The following is a 19481-nucleotide window of genomic DNA, read 5'->3' as shown; positions in this document are numbered from 1 at the left end:
AATTTTACTCAGCATTAAAAAAGAACAAAACCATGGCTTTTGCAGGTAAATGGATGGCGTTGGAGAAGATTATGCTAAGTAAAATCAGCCAATCCCAAAAAAACAAATGCCAAATGTTTTCTCTGATATAAGGAGGGTGACTCATAGTGGGATAGGGAGGGAGGGAGAGCATAGGAGGAATAGATGAATTCAAGATAGGGAAGAGGGGTGGGAAGGAAAGGGACGGGGTAGGGGAGTAACAAGGATGGTGGAATGTGATGATCATCATTATACAAAGTACATGTATGAAGACTTGAATTGAATGTCAATATACTTTATATACAAACAGAAATACAAAAAGCATGGTATTTATGTGTATTAAGAATTGTAATGCAAAAGAAAAAAAATAACGTCACCTTAGATTAGATAGAGGGAAGTGAAAGGAGGGGAAGGCAGGGAATGTGGGGATAAGAAAAATAGTAGAATGAAACAGACATTATTACTGTATGTATGTATGTGACTGTATGACCAATATGATTCTATAATATGTATACTCAGAAAAATGAGAAATTATATCCCATCTATGTATGATACACCAAAGTATATAAGTGCATTCTACTGTCATGTATAATTAATTAAAACAAATTTTTAAAAAAGAAAAAGCCAAAAAATAAATAAATTACATGCTGTTGATATATAACAACAATAGTATCATAAGAGCAAGAGTTAACCATTTAATAGTACACTTCATATCATCATTGTGTTCCTCAGTCCTTGTAACAAACCTGCAAGGGAGGAATCTTACTTTTGAGGTAATTATTTTTAAATGACCACAGATTCTTTGACAGTCTTCCCTTCAAGCACACATCCTTTGAATCTGAGTGAGCTGGTGACTGTTAAACTAATAGACTAGGGTAGAAGTGACTCTGTGGGTCTTCTAAGGCTTGGTATTGTAAGGGCATGTGGCTTCCTTTTGTTTGTCACATCCACCTCTTAGACTCCTTCAGTGTGAGAAACCCATGCCGCATAGAGTAGCCACATGTAAGTGGGCCAGTCTACTGCCCCAGATGAAAAGAGTCCTCAAGTCATCCCAGGTCAGGAGCCAAGCCAATAAGTGGCCAGACTAGATGATCATTTATATCTTCCTAGCTGAGGCCTCAGGTGGAACAGAGAGAAGCTATCTCTGCTTTCCCTGTCTGAATCCATGAATATGATAAAGTGGTGGTTGTTGAATAGCACTAAATTTGGGGTAGCTTATAATACTGTGATGAGTACCCAGGACAAGCCTTATGTGAACCTAGGATAACTAAGGCTCAGAGTGTTTTGATGATTACCCAAGACCGCCCTGCTGGGTCTCAGGGCATTAAGGTTTGAAACAGGTGTGTCAGATCTCATGCCTCATCCCTTTCTTTGGCATCAGATCACTGTTATAGAGAAAATTCAGTGCAAGGACATTTCCTCTATTAATCACAAAATTAGAAAGAGTCTTTTCAAATCAGACTGTCTGATTTGCTAGCAAATATGCCAACATTGAAACTGTCTCACTTTCAAGTGTTGCTCAATTTCCTTTGATAAACTGTTGTGGTAGTTTATAACTTCTTTAGCCTAACTAATCCAGAGGTCTGCAAACTTGTCCCAGGGAACAGATGTAGCCTGCTATACAATTTTACAAATGAAATTTTATTGGATAAGAGTTATATCCATTCATTTACATATTATATAGCTACTTTGTACTGAAACAGCGATGTTAAGTATTCATGACAGAGAATGTATGACCCACAAGAAGACCTTGAAATATTTACTATTTGACCCTTTCTAAAAACTTCTGATGCCCCATTTGAATCTAAATTCGTTCCATTGCTTATAAAGAAAGCTGCTGAATTGTGATACTTGTCCAATACTTGTCAAGGCCTGCTTCCCCTCTGGCTACCTGTTAAACTTTTCCAAGGTGATGATATCCACAGTATGGATATCCAAAATATGTCTCTTGAAGAAAATATAAATTTGGATCTTGCTTTCTTTTTTAAAAATTATTCTACAGTATAATACATTTTTACATATTGTTACAAATTTAGCACAAATTCTCATTCCTCTAGCTGTACGTGGTGCAGAGTCACTCCAGTAGGGTAATTATACATATATATAAGGTAATAATGTCTGTCTTATTCTACTGTCCTTCCCATCCCCACAGCCCCACTCCTCCCCTGACTCCCCTCTGCACAAAACCAAAGTTCCTTTATTCTTCCATATTCCCCTTCCCCACTGTGATAAGCATCACTCTGATAAGCATCCACTTATCAGAGAAAACATTTGGCTTTTGGTTTGGGGGGGATTGGTTTATTTCACTTAGCATGATATTCTCTAGCTCCATCCATTGTGTATATGTACCATGTTTTCTTTTGGATATTGCTTTCTTATGCATTCTGAAAGTCTCTGCCCTTTGATTGAAGTATTTAGTTTATTTATTATTAATGGAGCTATATATGTGGCTGCATTGCAAGTTTGAGGTCAAACCAGGCAACATAGTAAAATCCTGCCTCAAAATAAAAATAAAAAGGGCAGGGGATTGGGGCTGGGGTTATGGCTCAGCAGTTGAGCACTCACCTAGCATATGTGAGGTCCTGAGTTCAATCCTCAGCACCACATAAAAATTAACAAATCAATAAAATAAAGGTATTGTGTCTAACTACAACTGAAAAATATTTTTAAAAAAAAAGGGCTGGAGATATTGCTCACTGGTAAAATGCCCCTGCATTCAATACCCACGCTACCACAAATAAGTAATCAATTAAAATAAAATTCCTTTAAAAGCTTATCTCTGCTACTGTCCATGAAGATGGCTGTGAAGTTAGCATCAGACTGAATTATATTCAAGTCTCAAACAAGGTAAGTAAACCCTCAGAAATTATTCATTTGAGAATTGACCAATTCTCAACTTAAATTTATGGAAACACTTTTGTGTAATCCATAAAAAGGAAACTTGACTACAGTCAAGCAATTCTGTAGAATTAGTTAAAGAATTGAGTTAAATCTCAGCCAAATTCAGCTTTTAGGTACACAAAGATATATAGTAGTGGGAATTATCACCCACCCATGGTCCTGTAGTTCTCTGACTTGTTCTTACTCACTGAATTCTAATGAAATGTCTGTGATACAACTGATTTAGGGAAAGACTGACACAAATGTTTGCTGATGTGCACTTTGTCCTATTTGCTTTATATAAAACAAACCAACCGTTGTAGTCACATCTCTCTTTATCTTGCCTCTTATATAGTGACTGGAGCATTGCCACAGAGCCTGTAAATATATAACAAGCATTGATTGATATTAGCCACTTTAGCTTCATTGGACAAGTCAAAATTTTCAAAAGAATGATAAATGGATTGAGAAGATATGTAAAGAAGGCAAGGAATAAAGAGGGGAACTAATATTTATCAGGCCCTGGCTATGTGCCCAATAAGGTGCTAATGATATTAAAATTAGGATAAGATGCCAGTCACAGTGGCACATGCCTGTAATGCTGGCAACTTGGGATGCTGAGGTAGAAGGATAACAAGTTCAAGGCCAGTCTCAGCAACTTAGTACAACCCTGACTAAAATTTAAGAAGTAAAAAAAAAAAAAAATTGCTGGGGATGTTGCTCAGTGGTAAAGCACACCTGAGTTCAATCTCCAGTGCTCAAGGGAAAAAATAATAATACAAAACATGGGCCCTGCCTAGATCAGGAGACTGGGTGTATCAAATGGGCTAATGCACATACAAGTGCTTTGAAACCAGGTTAGACACTAAGTGCTTTGTTCTTGGTTGTGCAGTTGTGTGCTAGTCCCCAGAATCAGTCCAGGTGGATATAGTCTGTGTTTATATATATATCTCATTTTATAGACACTGGTTTTACCTAATTTTACTTTCACAATACTCCTTTGAAATAGGTCATAATATTTCCACTTTGTAGGTAAGGAAACTAAGGGCTCAGAGAAGTTAAACAACTTTTTTCTTACAAGGTCATTAATGCTAACAGAACCAGGAATCAAACAGCAGCCTCCCCATCAGACCACCCTAATTCCATATCATGAAGGGACTTCAGTTGGTGAAGGACACAATTACTTTTAAATGATACTTTTAAATGATTGGCAGAAGCCTGTTGTCAGGCTGTTGTAATGGTCCCTGTGTGAGAAAAGGGTCATGGGGTAGTGACAGAGAAGAGGAGGGCCAACTGCAGTAAAATGGACTGCAACTTGGGGAGGTGAGGGAAGAGTCAGGAAGGATGTCCAGGCCTGTAGGCTCAATTGTCTGGAAAGACAGAGCCATCCATCCCTCATGAGAAGTAGGTTGGTCAAGAGGTCATTCCTTCTGTTGAGGCCCAGCAGACCTGTCATTCATGGTGCTTAAATTTTTTCATCACCAGAACCTATACTTCAGCAAGGCGGTGAATTTCAGTGACCAGTTTCTGAGCGGTGTCACTGAGGGTGGTAATGGGCTATACAGCAGCAGGACCAGCTTGGGTGAGTATTACTGTTCTGGTACTTTACAACTGACCAGAAATACACTGATTTAACAAGGATGGTAGAGACTTGCATAAAATATGCCAGCCTGATCACATATCTTAGTATTATGTTTCAGCCTTTTTATGTCTCTGGCTCCTTTGAAGTCAAGGCTGAGATTTATGAAATCCTTCATGGGGCTTGGAGAGGGATTCATTAGTGAGGGTGGGAAGGTAGGTCTTTTTTCAGCTTAAAAACTGAGATCGCATTTCCCTTCTCCCCACTTATCCTCTGCCTCCTGGACTGGGGAGTGACTCTAGCAGTCCTTCCTGTCAGGTTTAATCAAATGAAAATGTTTACAAAAGCCGTATTATGCCTCTGACTTTTAATGGGCATAACTGTAGAACTAGCTTATTACATGTATGGAGTGGAGGAGGATCACTTTGTCCTTTGTCATTGCAGTGAGCGATTACAGCCAGAGTATCTTAGATACCAATGAAAAAATCAAGAGGATGAGGAATCTCCAGATCAAAAAATTTCACAAAAAGAAAGAGCACCTTACAGTACGTGTACTCCTTGGTCTTTGTGGCTATCTTCTTCAGCCTATCATTTTGATGTTTATTTTGGCATTTTAAAATGGAATACTTTATCATTTTTTTTTGTTCCTTCTTTTATAACAGCATATTTTTATTTTTCAGAGGGAGAATCCTTTACAAGACTGAATTAGAATTAAAGTTCTCATCAGTTTCCTGAATCATATCTTTTTCCTCTGGAGTCTGTTCTGTCTGCCCATCATTCTCTGTTTTGTATTTGTTTGGACTTAAATATGTAGTGCTCCTTGATTTTCTGGTCATTTGACAAATGAAGAACTAGTTGGATTAGCACTGGTGCCTGGTGTGGGTCCCCAGCATAGGTGTGTAGGTCTGAAGTCCCTGTGTAGATAGGTGGTTATATTGTGGGACAGGCTTTCCTGCTGGTGTTGTGCAAGGGTCAGGAGAAAGCATTTGGGTCCCAAGCATTGTCAGTGCAGAAGGTCTTTCTTCTGGTAGCAAAGGTGTTGGTGGTGTGACATATTCTCCTATGTTTCAGTTCTGCAAGGAGCTGTCTTTCCTCCCTTGTCCTTCCCACCCTTCCCTGAATTTGTCATGGAGGTCTTGGGATCTGTAATTCTCCCTTCTTGGGCTCTAGTGCTCCCAGGAGATGACTTTGTTGGGCAAATCATGTACTTTCTAGAAAGTGGTTGTAAGGGTTTAACAGAATGCATGAGCTTTCTTTCTCCTTATGTGAGAGAGGAGGGAAAGGGCATCTTAGCTACTCATAGTGAGCCCTTCAGTAGTACACTCATGCATTTAACCTGCACCGAATACCTACCCTCCTTTGTGATTAATTTTGAATTTCTGCAGGATACCCCTGGAGAGAAAACACTCAGGCTTCTGGTGTCTTCAGCTGGTTTTTCTTTGCTTTGATTTCTCTGCCAGATTTCATCTACTTTCAGTCTTAGAGTTCCTCAAAATTACTGAAACACTAAAATGATAGATTCCCTTTCAGAGTTTCCCACAGCTCATAGTGAGTTTTGCTTTTCAAAAAAATATGCATCATGAATAATTCCAAAAGGGGTTTTGGAGAAAGGAATGGTGGATGCCCTTGCTCTCTCCCCCACCCTGCCTTTTGGTTGGTCCTCTTTGGCTTCAGCACAGAGAACAGCACTGATTAGCAGCAAGCCCCTGGAGATGGAGATGGACACAATGTGGTGCTTACCCTCCACCTCTGGTTCCACCAGTTTCTAGAGGCTTCCTCTGTTTTGCACGCCCCCGCCATCCAGCTTGCATCATGATTCCGCCAAAGGCAGGAGCTCTGTTCTTTATCTTTTTTTCCCCAGCATGTGCTTTGCGTGTAATCAATACTAATAAATTTGGGAAGAAGATGTTAGCATTTTTTTTTAACTGTAATTGCTTATGATTCTTTGTGCTCTCCACCTCCTCCAGTTTGAAATATTGTAATGAGTATAAGAGAAGGTATAGAGCCCCATGAACTCAACAATTTGCATCTTTGGAGACTGTACCCTTTCTCTGCATGTGGTCTGAATCTCCCATTGTTATGCTCCTTTACTTTCTCATTTGCATTTATGAGCTAAATGTCAGCAGCACTGATATTTATCCACTAATTCATTCATTACTTTTGAGCCCACCTGTATCAGGCATGGTTCTAGGTGCTGAAAATAAAATGTGAACCCATGTTATAAAGATCTCAGACCTCATGAAGCAAACATTCTAGAGGATTCTAGTATATTTTTCTAAAAGGAGCCAAATTCAGTATAAACAAGAACACCTCCCAGAATCCTCCTGGAGTTTACTGATTAGATATGGTGCCTTGTTCCAAGATACCAGAGAGATGGGGTGGCCAAGGGGCAAGGAGGCGGTTGATACAGCCTGAACCCAACATCTTCTGAAAAGCTTAGAGGCCCAGGGAACCAGGGAGGAGCAGGTTTTATTTCCATTTCACACATAGGCCAGTTGTGGTTCTGCTTGAAATTTATATATAAATATAAATTTCATAGAGTTTTGAAAATAGACAAATTCTTTTTTTAAATATTTTTTTAATTGTAGGTAGACACAATACCTTTATTTACTTATTTATTTTTTAAATGTGGTGCTGAGGACCAGTGCCTCACACGTGCGAGGTAAGCATTCTACTGAGCCACAACCCCAGCCCTAAAAAAAAACAGATTCTTAAAGATTTCTGACAATAAGCCAGATATGGTGATGCACACCTGTAATCCCAGCAGCTTGGGAGGCAGAGGTAGGAGGATCTTGAGTTCAAAGCCAGCCTCAGCAACTTATCGAGGCCCTATGTACCTTGGCCAGTCCCTGTCTTAAAATAAAAAAATAAAAAGGAATAGGTATGTGGCTCAATGGTTAAGCATCCCTTGAGTTTATTCTCTAGTACCAAAAAAAAAAAAAAAAAAAAAAAAAGCAGATTTCTGACAATAAATGACAGAGATTTGTTTTCTTAACAAGAGGTTGACTATGGATTCACTCATTTCTTAGGCAAGCATGGGTTCTGAACTCTCATGTTTAGTCTGACATTGAACACTTTATAAAGCATGCCAAGTAAATTTTAGGTGTTCCCCTGGCTGCTTTTTCTAGAAATACACATAAGAGAACTATCCTGGAATTTCTGGAGTTTTGTGAGGTTTCCCATCACACCCCTACCCTTAAAAATATAAAACAATATTAGTGTAGTGACCTTGCCCAAGACAAGGTTTTGGAGACCAGCAAGATTAACATTAGATGTGTATGTTTGTGCTGTTGGCTTTTGAAAACCATATGTGCACACACACAAACACAGAAATATGCTCACACGTGTACTCTCATGGTCACACACCCCATCCATGTGGCTCAGAATTCAACTGAGAATGAGACACTATGCTTGGTGAAGAAGCATTTGCCTTGAGTGTTGGGCCTGGAAATCAACAGTGCAGCTATTTTGAGGCAGTGGAAATGACCATGTTCTATAATCCTGCAGCCTGAAAACAGACTCCTACTGGCGGAAGTTGGCCCGACAGGGGAAGGAAGAATCTCTGTGCTTGAACAGCTGCTGGAGGAAGTGAGTGTGACTAGAACAGGTCTCTCTGCGGATTTCAGCCTGCCCTTCCAACTGCTCCCTTTTAATTAAAAGTTGTTTGAAAATGCAATAATGGCTAGTCAAAAGCTTTGCATTTATTGTTACCTGTTGCTAATTTTTATAAAACAAACATACAGATAAGCCCAAGTAACATGCATGAGACTAGACAGAATCCCTGGTCCATGATGTCATGTAACTTCAGCCTAGGTTTCCTAAAGAAACAAAATGGAGCTGGGGTATAGCTCAGTGATAGAAGTTACCTAGGACATACAAGGTCCTGGATTCAATCTCCAGACTGCCAAAAAGAAAGAAAAAGAAAAAGAAAGAAGAAACAATGTGGTTAGGGTACCTGCTCCTCCTGATGTGAGAGACAGACATCGTAACTCTGGGGGGACTTGGCAGCTGTGTCCATTATAGGCTGTCTTGATCCTTTCTTTGATCTAAAATTAACATAGTTCCATTATTGCTTTAATAGGACATTTGTTGAACTTGACAGAATGGCAGTTGGACAATGTGGAGGTTTTGTAATGAGTTTCTTCTTTTCTGTGTGCTGCAGGGAGCAGACCCCAACTGCTGTGACAATGATGGTCGACCTGCTATTATCATAGCTGTTGTGAATAAGCATCATGAAGCCATTCCAGTTCTTGCTCAGAGAGGAGCAGACATTGACCAGCCGTGGGGACCGTAAGTGAAATGTTGAAAGTACAGCTGAGTGCTGAGGTGTCAGAGCTCATGGAGCTCTGCTATAGCAGAATTAGTTTACACACATGCCCTGTTCAATTTGAACCACTGAAAGGCAATTTAAATCTCTTTTGGTCTTAATAAAAGGGTTAACAGTTTTCTAAAGCTGAGTAAAACAAAAATTTTAAAATGATCTATTGGGTTACCAAATTTAATAACTCTTATTAATGGTAATATATTTTGTTAATTCATGAATTTCTATTTTCGTGGGGCTAGCAAATCCTTAGCTCTTGGGTTGTTAAGCATTATTTTCATTATGAGCCACAGTGTTAAGATCAATACTAAGGGAAGAGAGGCCCCTGTATAGTCATGGGGAAACATACCCATGAAGTTAACACAGAACTGTTGTCTCTGGATGCTAACACCATGGGTGAGGGTCTAGCACTTCTCAACTCACCACATGATCTCCTGGAACCGTGGTTTCCCTACCTGTGAATCAGGATGGGGAGGTCCCAAGTTGCATTACTTCCTGGTCTTGGTGCAGTACAACTTCATGACCTTCTCTCCCAGCCTCAGGATTTTGTTCTCTTGAAACTTGCTTTGGAACCAGGGTTGGAAAGTTCCTGCAGTGTGGGTCATTCAGATTAACTCATCTCCTTTACAAGTTGTTAAAATAGAAGTCTTCTAGGGATATCACAGTTCTCTAATACTGATGCCTCCTGATTCCTAAGCCAAGGTTAAGGTCTGGGTTAGTGAAACATCTTGCTGTGTAGGTCAGGCCACCAAAGGGGTCAAAAGTCTCATAGTTTTGCATTTATTACTATATTTAAAACTTTTTCTGGTATTTTATTCAAAATACATCCCTGTCCATTTTTCTGTATGCATTTTTATAAGTTTCTTCCAAATAGGACACAGCAGTATCAGTAGTTACTACCCCTTTAAAATTTTCATCTCATAGGAGAATATTGGTGTAAAACTTTGATAGCTGGAAGTTACTTTCTTGAGTTTCCTTAGGGTTTAAATTCATCATACTCTGTCAGCTTCTTCATTCATCCCACATTATTGTATTATCATTGTTGATAATATAATAGTATTATTTTATCATTGATAAATTGAGGCTATCTTGTTTTATGTTAGGGTGTACCTTATATATTTATAAATTAAATGAGCTTTTCTTACAGCATTTAAGCATAATGCTTCATGTATGATACAAAAGTCAGTTCTTGAATTGATGCTTTTGTGAGTCCCAGCTTTATGAACAATAAGAAGACAAAACTACTCTGAATCTGTATATGATTACCAGTTTTATTTTGGTCTTCCTCAGTTTCCACTTCATCACCATTCTGCAAAGTGACACTGATCCACATCTGATTTCGATGCTGTCTGGTGAATCTGACAATGGTTATGCCTATCCATCTGAATTATGTATAGTGTAGCCCTTCGCCACTCTATGTTCGTTATCAAGGTTACCATGAGCACTGTGAGCTCATGTGGGTAGAAGAGAGGAGAAAAGCGAGGGTGGAGGACTTTCCTCTAAAGAGAACACAGAGATTTTCCTTTTCAATGTATGCCAGTAGAGGAGAGTAGATTCCCCGTCTAAGAGCTAAATTCTGCTAAATATGGTCCATGTCTGTTAGTTTGATGTGTTTATGCCTGCCCCAGGCTGGCCTCTGCGTCACACCTGGACCTCAGTAGCTCCAGGAGCCCCATCCCCAGATTCCATCCATTCCTCTTCTCTTACACATAATCCATTCAAAGATCTGGCCTTCCTGTCCAAAAGGCTCAGTGAGTTGTTCCTTAACAAACAAGGATTAAAATGTTTTCTCACATCTGAAGCATGTTCGGCTAGTGGGACAAGTTGGTCTCTATACAAGATAACTTCTATTAAGTAGCTTGGCAGGTGGCACAAAGCCTCCCCATAGTGTTTCTGGGTCCCATGTTTGTATTATTCCTATGAGAACGAACCACAGTCAACTGAAAGGGAGTTAAGGAGAAATCCACACCTTCCACCAAGGAGGATGCCTCATATCACCAGACTCAGAAACACAGATTCAAGGTCTCATTGGGAAAGGGGCACAGGGAGGTGCGGCTGCTTTGGACTATAGCTGCACTTCTTTGCCTGACTAGCAGTTGCAAACATTTAGTCTCCTGGCTCTACTCTAGTTGCCAGATAAGGAAGATGCAATCATCAGTCTACTTCTTTGAGTACAGCTGTGGAGATTTACAGGTTGAGCATCCACAATATGGAGATCTGAAACCCAAAATGCTCCAAGATCTGAAACGTTTAGAACCAACATGACACCACAGTGGAAAATTCCCCACCTGACCTCATATGATCGGTCACTGTCAAAACACAGGTGCACTAAAAATATTGTATGAAATTACCTGCAGGTTATGTGTATGTGTATAAGGAATATATGAAACACAAATGAACTTTAGATGTGCTTAGACTTAGATCCTATTCCCATGATATCTCATTATGTATATGCAAATGTTCCCAAATCCAAAACAAACAAACAAAAAAAACTGAATGTTTCTTCCCTTCATTTCAGATAGGGGATACTTAATTTGTATTCTGTCCAGTAATTCAGGATTTACAGGGAGAAACTATACCGTAATACTTAGATATTAATACTTAGATAGTACTTAATACCATGATACTTAGATTTGAATAAATAATACATTAGCGGTCAAGTTTCTTTAAAACACAGACCCTTGGAACACCACAGTGTACCCTCTGTACAAACTATGCTCTTGAAGGTCTGTTATATTATAATTCCAAGTTACTCAGAAGAATCAACTCACTGGGTATCAATTCTACTCAGAAGGATGGGGTTCTGTAAGAAGGCATACACTATCTGGTGTCATATTGGAGTTCAGTTGTTTGAGGAACATTGTACAAACTTAGAGTTGTCAGAATCACAATGTAGTATTTCCCCAAACTGAACTATGGTTACACAGGAAATAGCCAGCACAGAAGATCTAGCCATCAGCAAATTCAGTTTGGGGAGAATCAGGAAGAAAGAAGACCATATGTCTATTCCGGAGATAGTAAACACCTTATAAAGACCCAAAAAACTTCAGATGTGAAGGGCTCACTTTATCTTCTTCAGAGAAGAGGCTGCCATACCTTTTTCTCCATTGGGAAAAACTTGTGGCTGCAGGTTTATTTGCAGGTGTGGGGACTGGGTGGTAGTGGCAAGAGAAGCTGGGACTGAGAGAGCACAGACAGACCTTCAATTGCTTACCTCATTTCTGTTTCCAGGCATAACTCCCACCTTCCCTCACTTCTGCCACCTCTTGATCAGGAGCCTTTCAGGAGTTTATGTACCACTCCATCCTCCATTTTAGCAATCTACTTCTCCCTCACTAGGTCAAACCTGACCAGAAAAGGTGGCGAGACAATCTGGCACTGCAGCAGAATATGGTCTGTCTGATGTCTCTGGCTTGCCCATTAAATTCTAAGATTGGTGATTATTTTCATATCATGCAAGCCAAACTCAATGAAACCACAGCCATTTCCCCCACACAAAAATAGGAACTTCCTCCCTGAAAATTCAGTTACCAGGCAGACAGGACCTAAGAGGTTTAAGCCAAAATTGAGGCTATTTCATAAACTCTTAAAGGAAATCTACTAAAATAGTATTTATTAGCATTTATTAAGTCAGCTACAAATCAGATCCTTGTGGGTTTCTCACATTAAAAATGAATGTGTTTCTAGACTTTTCACTATTTGTCTAGCATCAAAGCTTACTACCCATCACAGTGTTCCTCTAAGGGAAGAGACAAAGAGGGGAGACTCATGGGATTTTCCCAGGTTAGTTAAATGGATTGGTAAGTAAAACCAAGGTCCCTTTAATCACGCTGACCTCTCCAATATCCTGATGATGCTAACTAAGGATTTATCCAGGAATGTTTTTCCCCCACAAATAGGCTCAGAAATACAGCTCTTCATGAAGCAACTCTTCTTGGCCTCACAGGAAGGGAGAGCATCGTGACTTTACTAGGGTATGTTCTCTAACCTTTGGTGAATACTTCTGAGGGCCACAGTGATCTCTTTACTAACCTGTGATGATTTTAGAGGGACCCTAGTTCTTGAACTGCTATCGCTCTAAAGTGGGGAGGGTCACCATCTCACCATGTCCCCCAGGTCACTAAGAGCTTTTCAAAACACAATGAAAATGTTGTTCCCATTAAACATTTTGGTAAGACTTTGCTGCAAGGGGAACCAATGGCTAGACTTGGTAATTAAATATTTTGAAATCATACAGCCCCATAAAATGTTTTAGGGTATAGCCACCCCTAAGAGCTGAAGTCACACAGTGGCCTCTTGGGGACAGGTTTGGGAGGTAGGGCCAGGAGGTGCTCAGTCTAAGCTCTGGGACAGGAAGAGTCAGGCCCTCAGGGTCATGAGCCTGAATCCTTCAAGGACCCTCTTTCTCCATATCTTTTGCAGATGCAATGCAAGCATCCAAAAGAAGAATGCAAGAGGCCAGACAGCATATGACCTGGCTCTGGAAATTGGGGATGACCCCATCACCTCACTCTTCAATGCTAAATTTAGCCAAGGGCTGGAGGACCAACTCCCCCAACCCAGGAACCTCAGCCTGGAGGACTGTTAGACTTGAGGCCTCGCTGAAAGAAACCATCCAGCTCTGGTTGTTCTTTGTTTCTAAAATGTGTATTTTAGTTTGGGGATTGGGGTTGAGAGGATTCATAAGGTGTGTGTGTCTGTGTGTCTTTGTGTGTGTGTTACTGGGAATTGGACCCAGGATCTTGTGCATGCTAATCAAGTATTTTACCACTGAACTACATCCCCACGCCTTTTTTAACATTTTATTTTGATACAGGGTCTTGCTAAATTGCTGAAGCTGGCCTTGAACTTGCAATCCTTCTGTCCCAGCCTTTCGAGTCACTGGGATTACAGGTGTATGCCACCACACCTGGCTTCTTTTTGTTTTTGTTTTTTAATTGTTGTAAACCACCAATACTATCTGGGTGATTCCCAGTGTACCTTAGATTGTGATGAACTTCATGTATGCTTTTTAATGATTTATTGCTGGGGTTTTGGGAATTTGGCTTTTAGTTTTTAATTTATTTTCAATACATAATAATTGTACATGGTTTAAAGCTAAAAAGCATAAAATTCTATGTAGTGAATTCTCCCTACTGTCCCTGTCCCATAGCCACCACTCCCCTCCTCAGAGGCACCAATGACACCAGTGTCAGCTGTATCTTTCTAGCAGTAGTAGTACAGGATTTAGATAGGCATGTGTGTATGATATACGTACATGTATACATGGAGTATACAAATAAACCATGTAGCACATATATTCCTTTCCCCCTTTTTTAAACATAAATAGTAACAAACTGCACAGTGTTCTGTACCTTGTCCTTTAAAAAAAATATATGTCTTGTAGGTGGTTTCGAGTTAGAATGTAAAGTTGAATTTATTGAAATTTTTATGTTGAACTCATGGTTACTCCTATCATCATGGTTTGTTGCTTGTTTGACAGATCAGCTTTAAATAAAATATTGGCAGGAATGTGTAATTGTGACTTGTGGACCCCCTGTTAATGTATGTAAGTAGGATATTTATTAATTTAGAATATTCCGCACAATAAATAATAAACATGGTGGTGGACAGTACTATTGTTGTGACTTGTGCTTTTTTTCCCTAGGTTGGGTGGCTGTATGTTGGAAGGATGGGAGGTTCAGAGTCACTGGGACACAAGCCCCTGTGAGACTGGATGGGAGCTGGTACTTGCTTCCTCCCAGGTCAGCCTCTGGGCATTCTGTGTAAGAGAAGCTACTTGTATGGGTGTCCAGAAGGACCAGGGAGTATGGGGGTGGCAACAGCAATTCTGGTAACTGGTAAAAGTGTGATAACATCCCTGGAGGTTTGGGCTGGGGATGTGGCTCAAGCAGTAGCGCGCTCGCCTGGCATGCGTGCGGCCCGGGTTCGATCCTCAGCACCACATACCAACAAAGATGTTGTGTCCGCCGAGAACTAAAAAATAAATATTAAAAATTCTCTGTCTCTCTCTCTCTCTCTCTCTCTCTCTCTCTCTCTCTCTCTCCCCCCCTCCCTCCCTCCCTCCCTCCTCTCTCACTCTCTCTTTAAAAAAAAAAAAAAATCCCTGGAGGTCATTGCATCCCAAGTCCCATCTCACTTGTGTATTAGAAGCACAGATAAGTCCATTGGAAACCTGCCTCTGTGATTGGTGAGTTTTCCATGTCTAATCCAGAAATAATCCTCCCCCCCTAACCTTTCTAACCTGTGCAGGGTTTCAGCCCTGGGTGAGCTGGCCAAGATGCCCAGTAGGATAAAGAACATTCATAGGGTCATTTATCTCTGTCATCTCCAAGGCACCTCACCTCAAGAATTCACATCACTTGCTTCCATTCCAACTTCTTTTTCTTTATTTTAAATTGGTACGTAATAGTTGTACATATTTGTGGGGTACAATGTGATGTTTTGATAAAGTGATGTTCTATAATGATGAAATCAGGGTAACATATCCATCACCTCAAACATTTATCATTTCTTTGTAGTAAGAACATTCAAAATCCTCTCTTCCAGCTATTTTGAAATAAGAAATTCATGATTGTTAACTCCAGTCACCAGGCTGAGATAGAACACCAGACTTATTTTTTCACAACTTCTATTCTGAATGCTTTAGGACCTGGTTTTTGCTTTTTTTTTTTTTTTCTTACCAAACAGAAAATTAAGCGAGTTTCTTTGAGTCTCACCCATCTTCCAGTATTTTAAATAAATTTGAGCATAGCTTCTTGGTGGTTTTCTTTCCTTCTTTTTAAATTTTTCCTAGTTATACATGGACACAATATCTTTATTTTGTTTATTTATTTTTACATGGTCCTGAGGATTGAACCCAGTGCCTCATATATGCAACGCAAGCGCTCTGCCACTGAGCCACAACCCCAGCCCAGCTTCAGTGGTTTTCTAAATTTAGGCCCTGTAAGATCTACAACAGGTGAGGTGAAGTGACCCTCCTTTTACAGGTAGATCCAAAAAAGAGAACTAAGGCCCACACTGGGGACACTCCAGTCCCTCCTTTTTTTTGGGGGGGGGGCGGTGCTGGGGATTGAACCCATGGCCTTGTGCATGTGAGGCAAGTATTCTACCAACTGAGCTGTATCCCCAGCCCCAGTCCCTCCTATTTGAGCTTCCAGCTACCTTGTGTCCTGCCATGCCCCTGTTGGGATGCTGGGATGCCACTGTCTTCATAACTCCTGGTAGTGCATCTGCTCAGGACCCTGTCTCCCTCACTTGGTCACATGGAAACTCCTTCCCCCTGTCCTTGGATCTCGGGTCCTTGCCCTTCCACGGGTGTCCCCTGTGGTCCCCTTTGAGAAATCCAAATACCCTTCCCTTCTTGGCTGGTGACCCCTTGATCATTCAGGCCCATCCATGACTCCTGGCTCTTCTCTTGCTACTCCCATGTGACTGTCCCTGGGTCCAAAAAGCTTACCTGGGGATGTGCTCAGCACTGACCTTATGCTCACATGGTCTCTTCTTTACATTTATAGAAAATCCAACACATAAATACCTCCATTCCCATGGGGTAGGAGCCCCATGATAGTATCTGTGCCTTTATAAGTAGAGGAAGAGTGCCCCAAACTAGAATACTTGCTCTGTCTCCCCATGTGATATGTTCCACCATGTTATGGTGTAGCAAGAAGACCCTCTCCAGAGGTCAGCCCCATGCTCTTAGACTTCTCAGCCTCCAGATTCATGAGCTAAATAAACCTCCATTATTTATAATTACCCAGTTTGAAGTATTTTGTTATAGCAACAGAAGATGAATGAAGACAGTGAGTTTAAAACTATCGAGCACCTTTGTTCAGTTTTGGAAAGAAGAATCTCCCATGATGAGGCCTACCTGGCTATGCTGTGCCACTGGGTGAGCTCTAATCCTGAGTCACTATAACTTGTTCTCTGTCTCAGCTGGCAACACCAAATATGCCCAGGCCTCCTCCTTGAGACAGGTCTGCTCTCCCTTCTCCCTCCCACATACGTCCAATTGTCAGGCTCTGAGAGTCTTATCTCCTAGATTGTTCCTGGATGCTTTTCCTACTTTCTCCCTGAAACCACCAGCTTGGCCAAGATAATGTCTAACAGGTTTGATAAAATCACCACCCTACAATATGTCCACTCGTGGCGTTATTCTTTTGGAGCTGCCTATACAAAGGGGACCGTGACAGTGACCACCTAGAATGCGTCTATGGTTTTCCTCCATTTGTCAGGAAAAACAAGCTTCTCTAAGGGCCTGCAGAAGCTTCACTTTCAGGGACCTCATCTTCCCAATGTTCCAGGATCTATCACCCTCAGTGACTCATACTCAGCAGGTGCTTAAGGAGAGCACCCGCTATGCAGAACCTTGAGTAGTGTATGCAACACATGGCTTTACCCAGATCTTATCACCCAGACCTAGTCACAAGCTAGTGAGAAAAGGAAAAGAAAGCCAGGTCTATGAGAAATTAAAGCTGTCATTCATTAACTCTTGAAATGTATGTTTATTCCCTAGTTTTCAGAAGTGCCCAGGCCTTGGAGAAGTCTGAGGTTGGTTAAGCTGGTGGCAACGTGACAACAGCATATCATACACAATGTGCAAAGAGCCATTTAAATGGGAACGGAGTGACTGGGGATGGAGGTCTTTCTGTGTCAGATTTACTATAAAGGTAAATAAGAAAAAAACACATAAAGTATTAACTTATTAGATATCCTCAAAATATTTATGTTAAGCATCAGATTTCTTTTGGAATGACTACGAGAGTTCCCAGTTTTCCTAATGGTTGGCACAAATTTAAATTCTGGGTATACAGCTGCTATCCCTGTTCTGCATTTCTGTGCTCGTCTTTATTCTATACACATTCATTCACATGATTCACTTTTAAAAACAATACATTTTTATAGAAGACAATATGTCTTCTATAAAATTTTGAAGGCAGTGTGCCATATTAAATTGTTTTTTAAAATAGCTTTCTTGGGTGTCCTATAATGCATAATGAATGGAAAAGAGGAATGTTGACATTAGGCTACAGTGATGAAGGAAAGGAAAGGAAGGAAGGAGGTTGGTTATCATCACTCTGATAAGTCTTTTCTTAGAAAACTATCCTAGTGAGATACCAAAGATGGCACTGGATACTGGATAGAAAACAGGGTTTAAGGGGCTGGGGTTGTGGCTCAGTGGTAGAGCACTTGCCTCTCACATGCAAGGCCCTGGGTTCGATCCTCAGCACCTCATAAGAATAAATAAATAAAATAAAGTTAAAAGAAAACAGTGTTTAAAGACTGAGACCCTTTTTGCCATTTGTAACTAATACATTTTACTTTACTCCCTGTGGTTGGTTTCCAAAACAGCCACATGTTCCTCCTTAACTCTTACAGTCACCTGTGCTTGAGTATCTTGGAATCAATCAACCATCTTATGTGGGAATATTCCTAGCGGTCCCTGCCTTCCAAGTTCCATGTGAGTAGAATACCAGGAGTACAAACACTCCAGCATGAAATGGATTTCTCTTGGGGAAGTGAGGCATCCTCTGTGATCTAGTAACAGTGGTGTCCCTAACTGGTGGCCAGGCCCCAACATCAGGAGTCCTGGCTCTGGTGCCTTGAAGGTTAGTCTCTTTCTTGCTGGGGTGTATTCCACATGATTTTTCACTTGCCAACCACTTTCTTTTACAGGAAGTTCCATCAACTCACCTCAGTTGCTCTTTTCCCTTGTCTGTTCTTCAGTGCCTCTGATTCAGGTTTCTGCTTGTCCCTGGCCTACTACAAAGTTGAAAAGTCTGTTGGTCTCTCCTTAGCACCCCAGTCCCCCCAAAACATTCATAATAATTTCTCAAAGGTTTCTTTCACATGGGAAACATGGACAAAAATGACCTTTTCTTTGCTCATTCCTCCTGTGTCATTTGATCCTAAGATGATACACAAAAGCCTACAGATACTTTCAGGCTTTATGTGTACAAAGAATGAGTGATCTTCTACCTTCCCAGTGAAGAATCCAGCTCCAGAAACTGCAGGTTGTTTGTGTGTATGTGTGTGTGTGTATCCCCATTTCTTAGCATGGGTGATTATCCACAGCTTTTACATCTGTACTCTTTGAGTTATTCTTCCTTTTCCATGCAAGACAGACTATGTTTGCCTATCTCCCTGTCCATAGGAAGGTAGGGGCTTTTCTGTCCTTTTCAGACAAAGCTGGTGTCTCTATTGCAAATGTCTTGGGTTCTATGTTTCTTATTGAATTTCATTCTATTAGACAAAACCACATCCACAAAGATCTTCAAGAAAAGCCTCTCTCTGGTTTGGCTGAGTGTCAGGGTGCTCTGGGATAGTACCCTTAACATTCACAGAAACCATTTTTGTAGAGTCTCAGAGCCATACAGTTAAATCTTTCTGAAATCTTAAAAACACACACAAAAAAGATGGTCTTACAGCTTCACCCTTGAGATGATCTTTAAAGACCATTTTGAGCAAAACCACTTTGGTCTGTGACACAGTTGAGAAGGTGTGATTAACATTCTTTAAATGTGGTTAAATTTCTTTAGCCCAGCAATTGGAGAACTACCAAAGGTATTGTGGACAAGGGGCCTTAGGCCAATTAACTTGGTGGTTGGCACAGGCTCTAGGTCCTGGAATGGAATGCTGAGGAGCATGATTAAAAGTCCTATACTCTGGTATTACAGGATGATA

The 19481-nt window shown here is 40.6% G+C and overlaps 1 protein-coding gene across 1 annotated transcript in view; it reads left to right on the top strand.

Annotated features, from left to right (window-relative positions):
* Nucleotides 1-14339, top strand: part of DZANK1 (double zinc ribbon and ankyrin repeat domains 1) — a 75987-nt gene extending 61648 nt beyond the window's left edge. The window contains exons 15-21 of the mRNA XM_081289869.1: nucleotides 2791-2865; nucleotides 4384-4480; nucleotides 4922-5022; nucleotides 7985-8065; nucleotides 8640-8767; nucleotides 12698-12772; nucleotides 13221-14339. Coding sequence (XP_081145995.1) covers nucleotides 2791-2865; nucleotides 4384-4480; nucleotides 4922-5022; nucleotides 7985-8065; nucleotides 8640-8767; nucleotides 12698-12772; nucleotides 13221-13386 — 723 coding nt within the window. The 3' untranslated portion in view covers nucleotides 13387-14339. The remainder of the gene's footprint in view (nucleotides 1-2790; nucleotides 2866-4383; nucleotides 4481-4921; nucleotides 5023-7984; nucleotides 8066-8639; nucleotides 8768-12697; nucleotides 12773-13220) is intronic.
* The last annotated feature ends 5142 nt before the right edge of the window (nucleotides 14340-19481 follow it).

Source organism: Spermophilus citellus, assembly GCF_964194105.1.
Source record: "Spermophilus citellus genome assembly, chromosome: 4".
Classification (NCBI taxonomy): domain Eukaryota; kingdom Metazoa; phylum Chordata; class Mammalia; order Rodentia; family Sciuridae; genus Spermophilus; species Spermophilus citellus.
The sequence above is the reverse complement of the archived record's forward strand: the minus strand, read 5'-3'. Positions and strand labels throughout refer to the sequence as shown.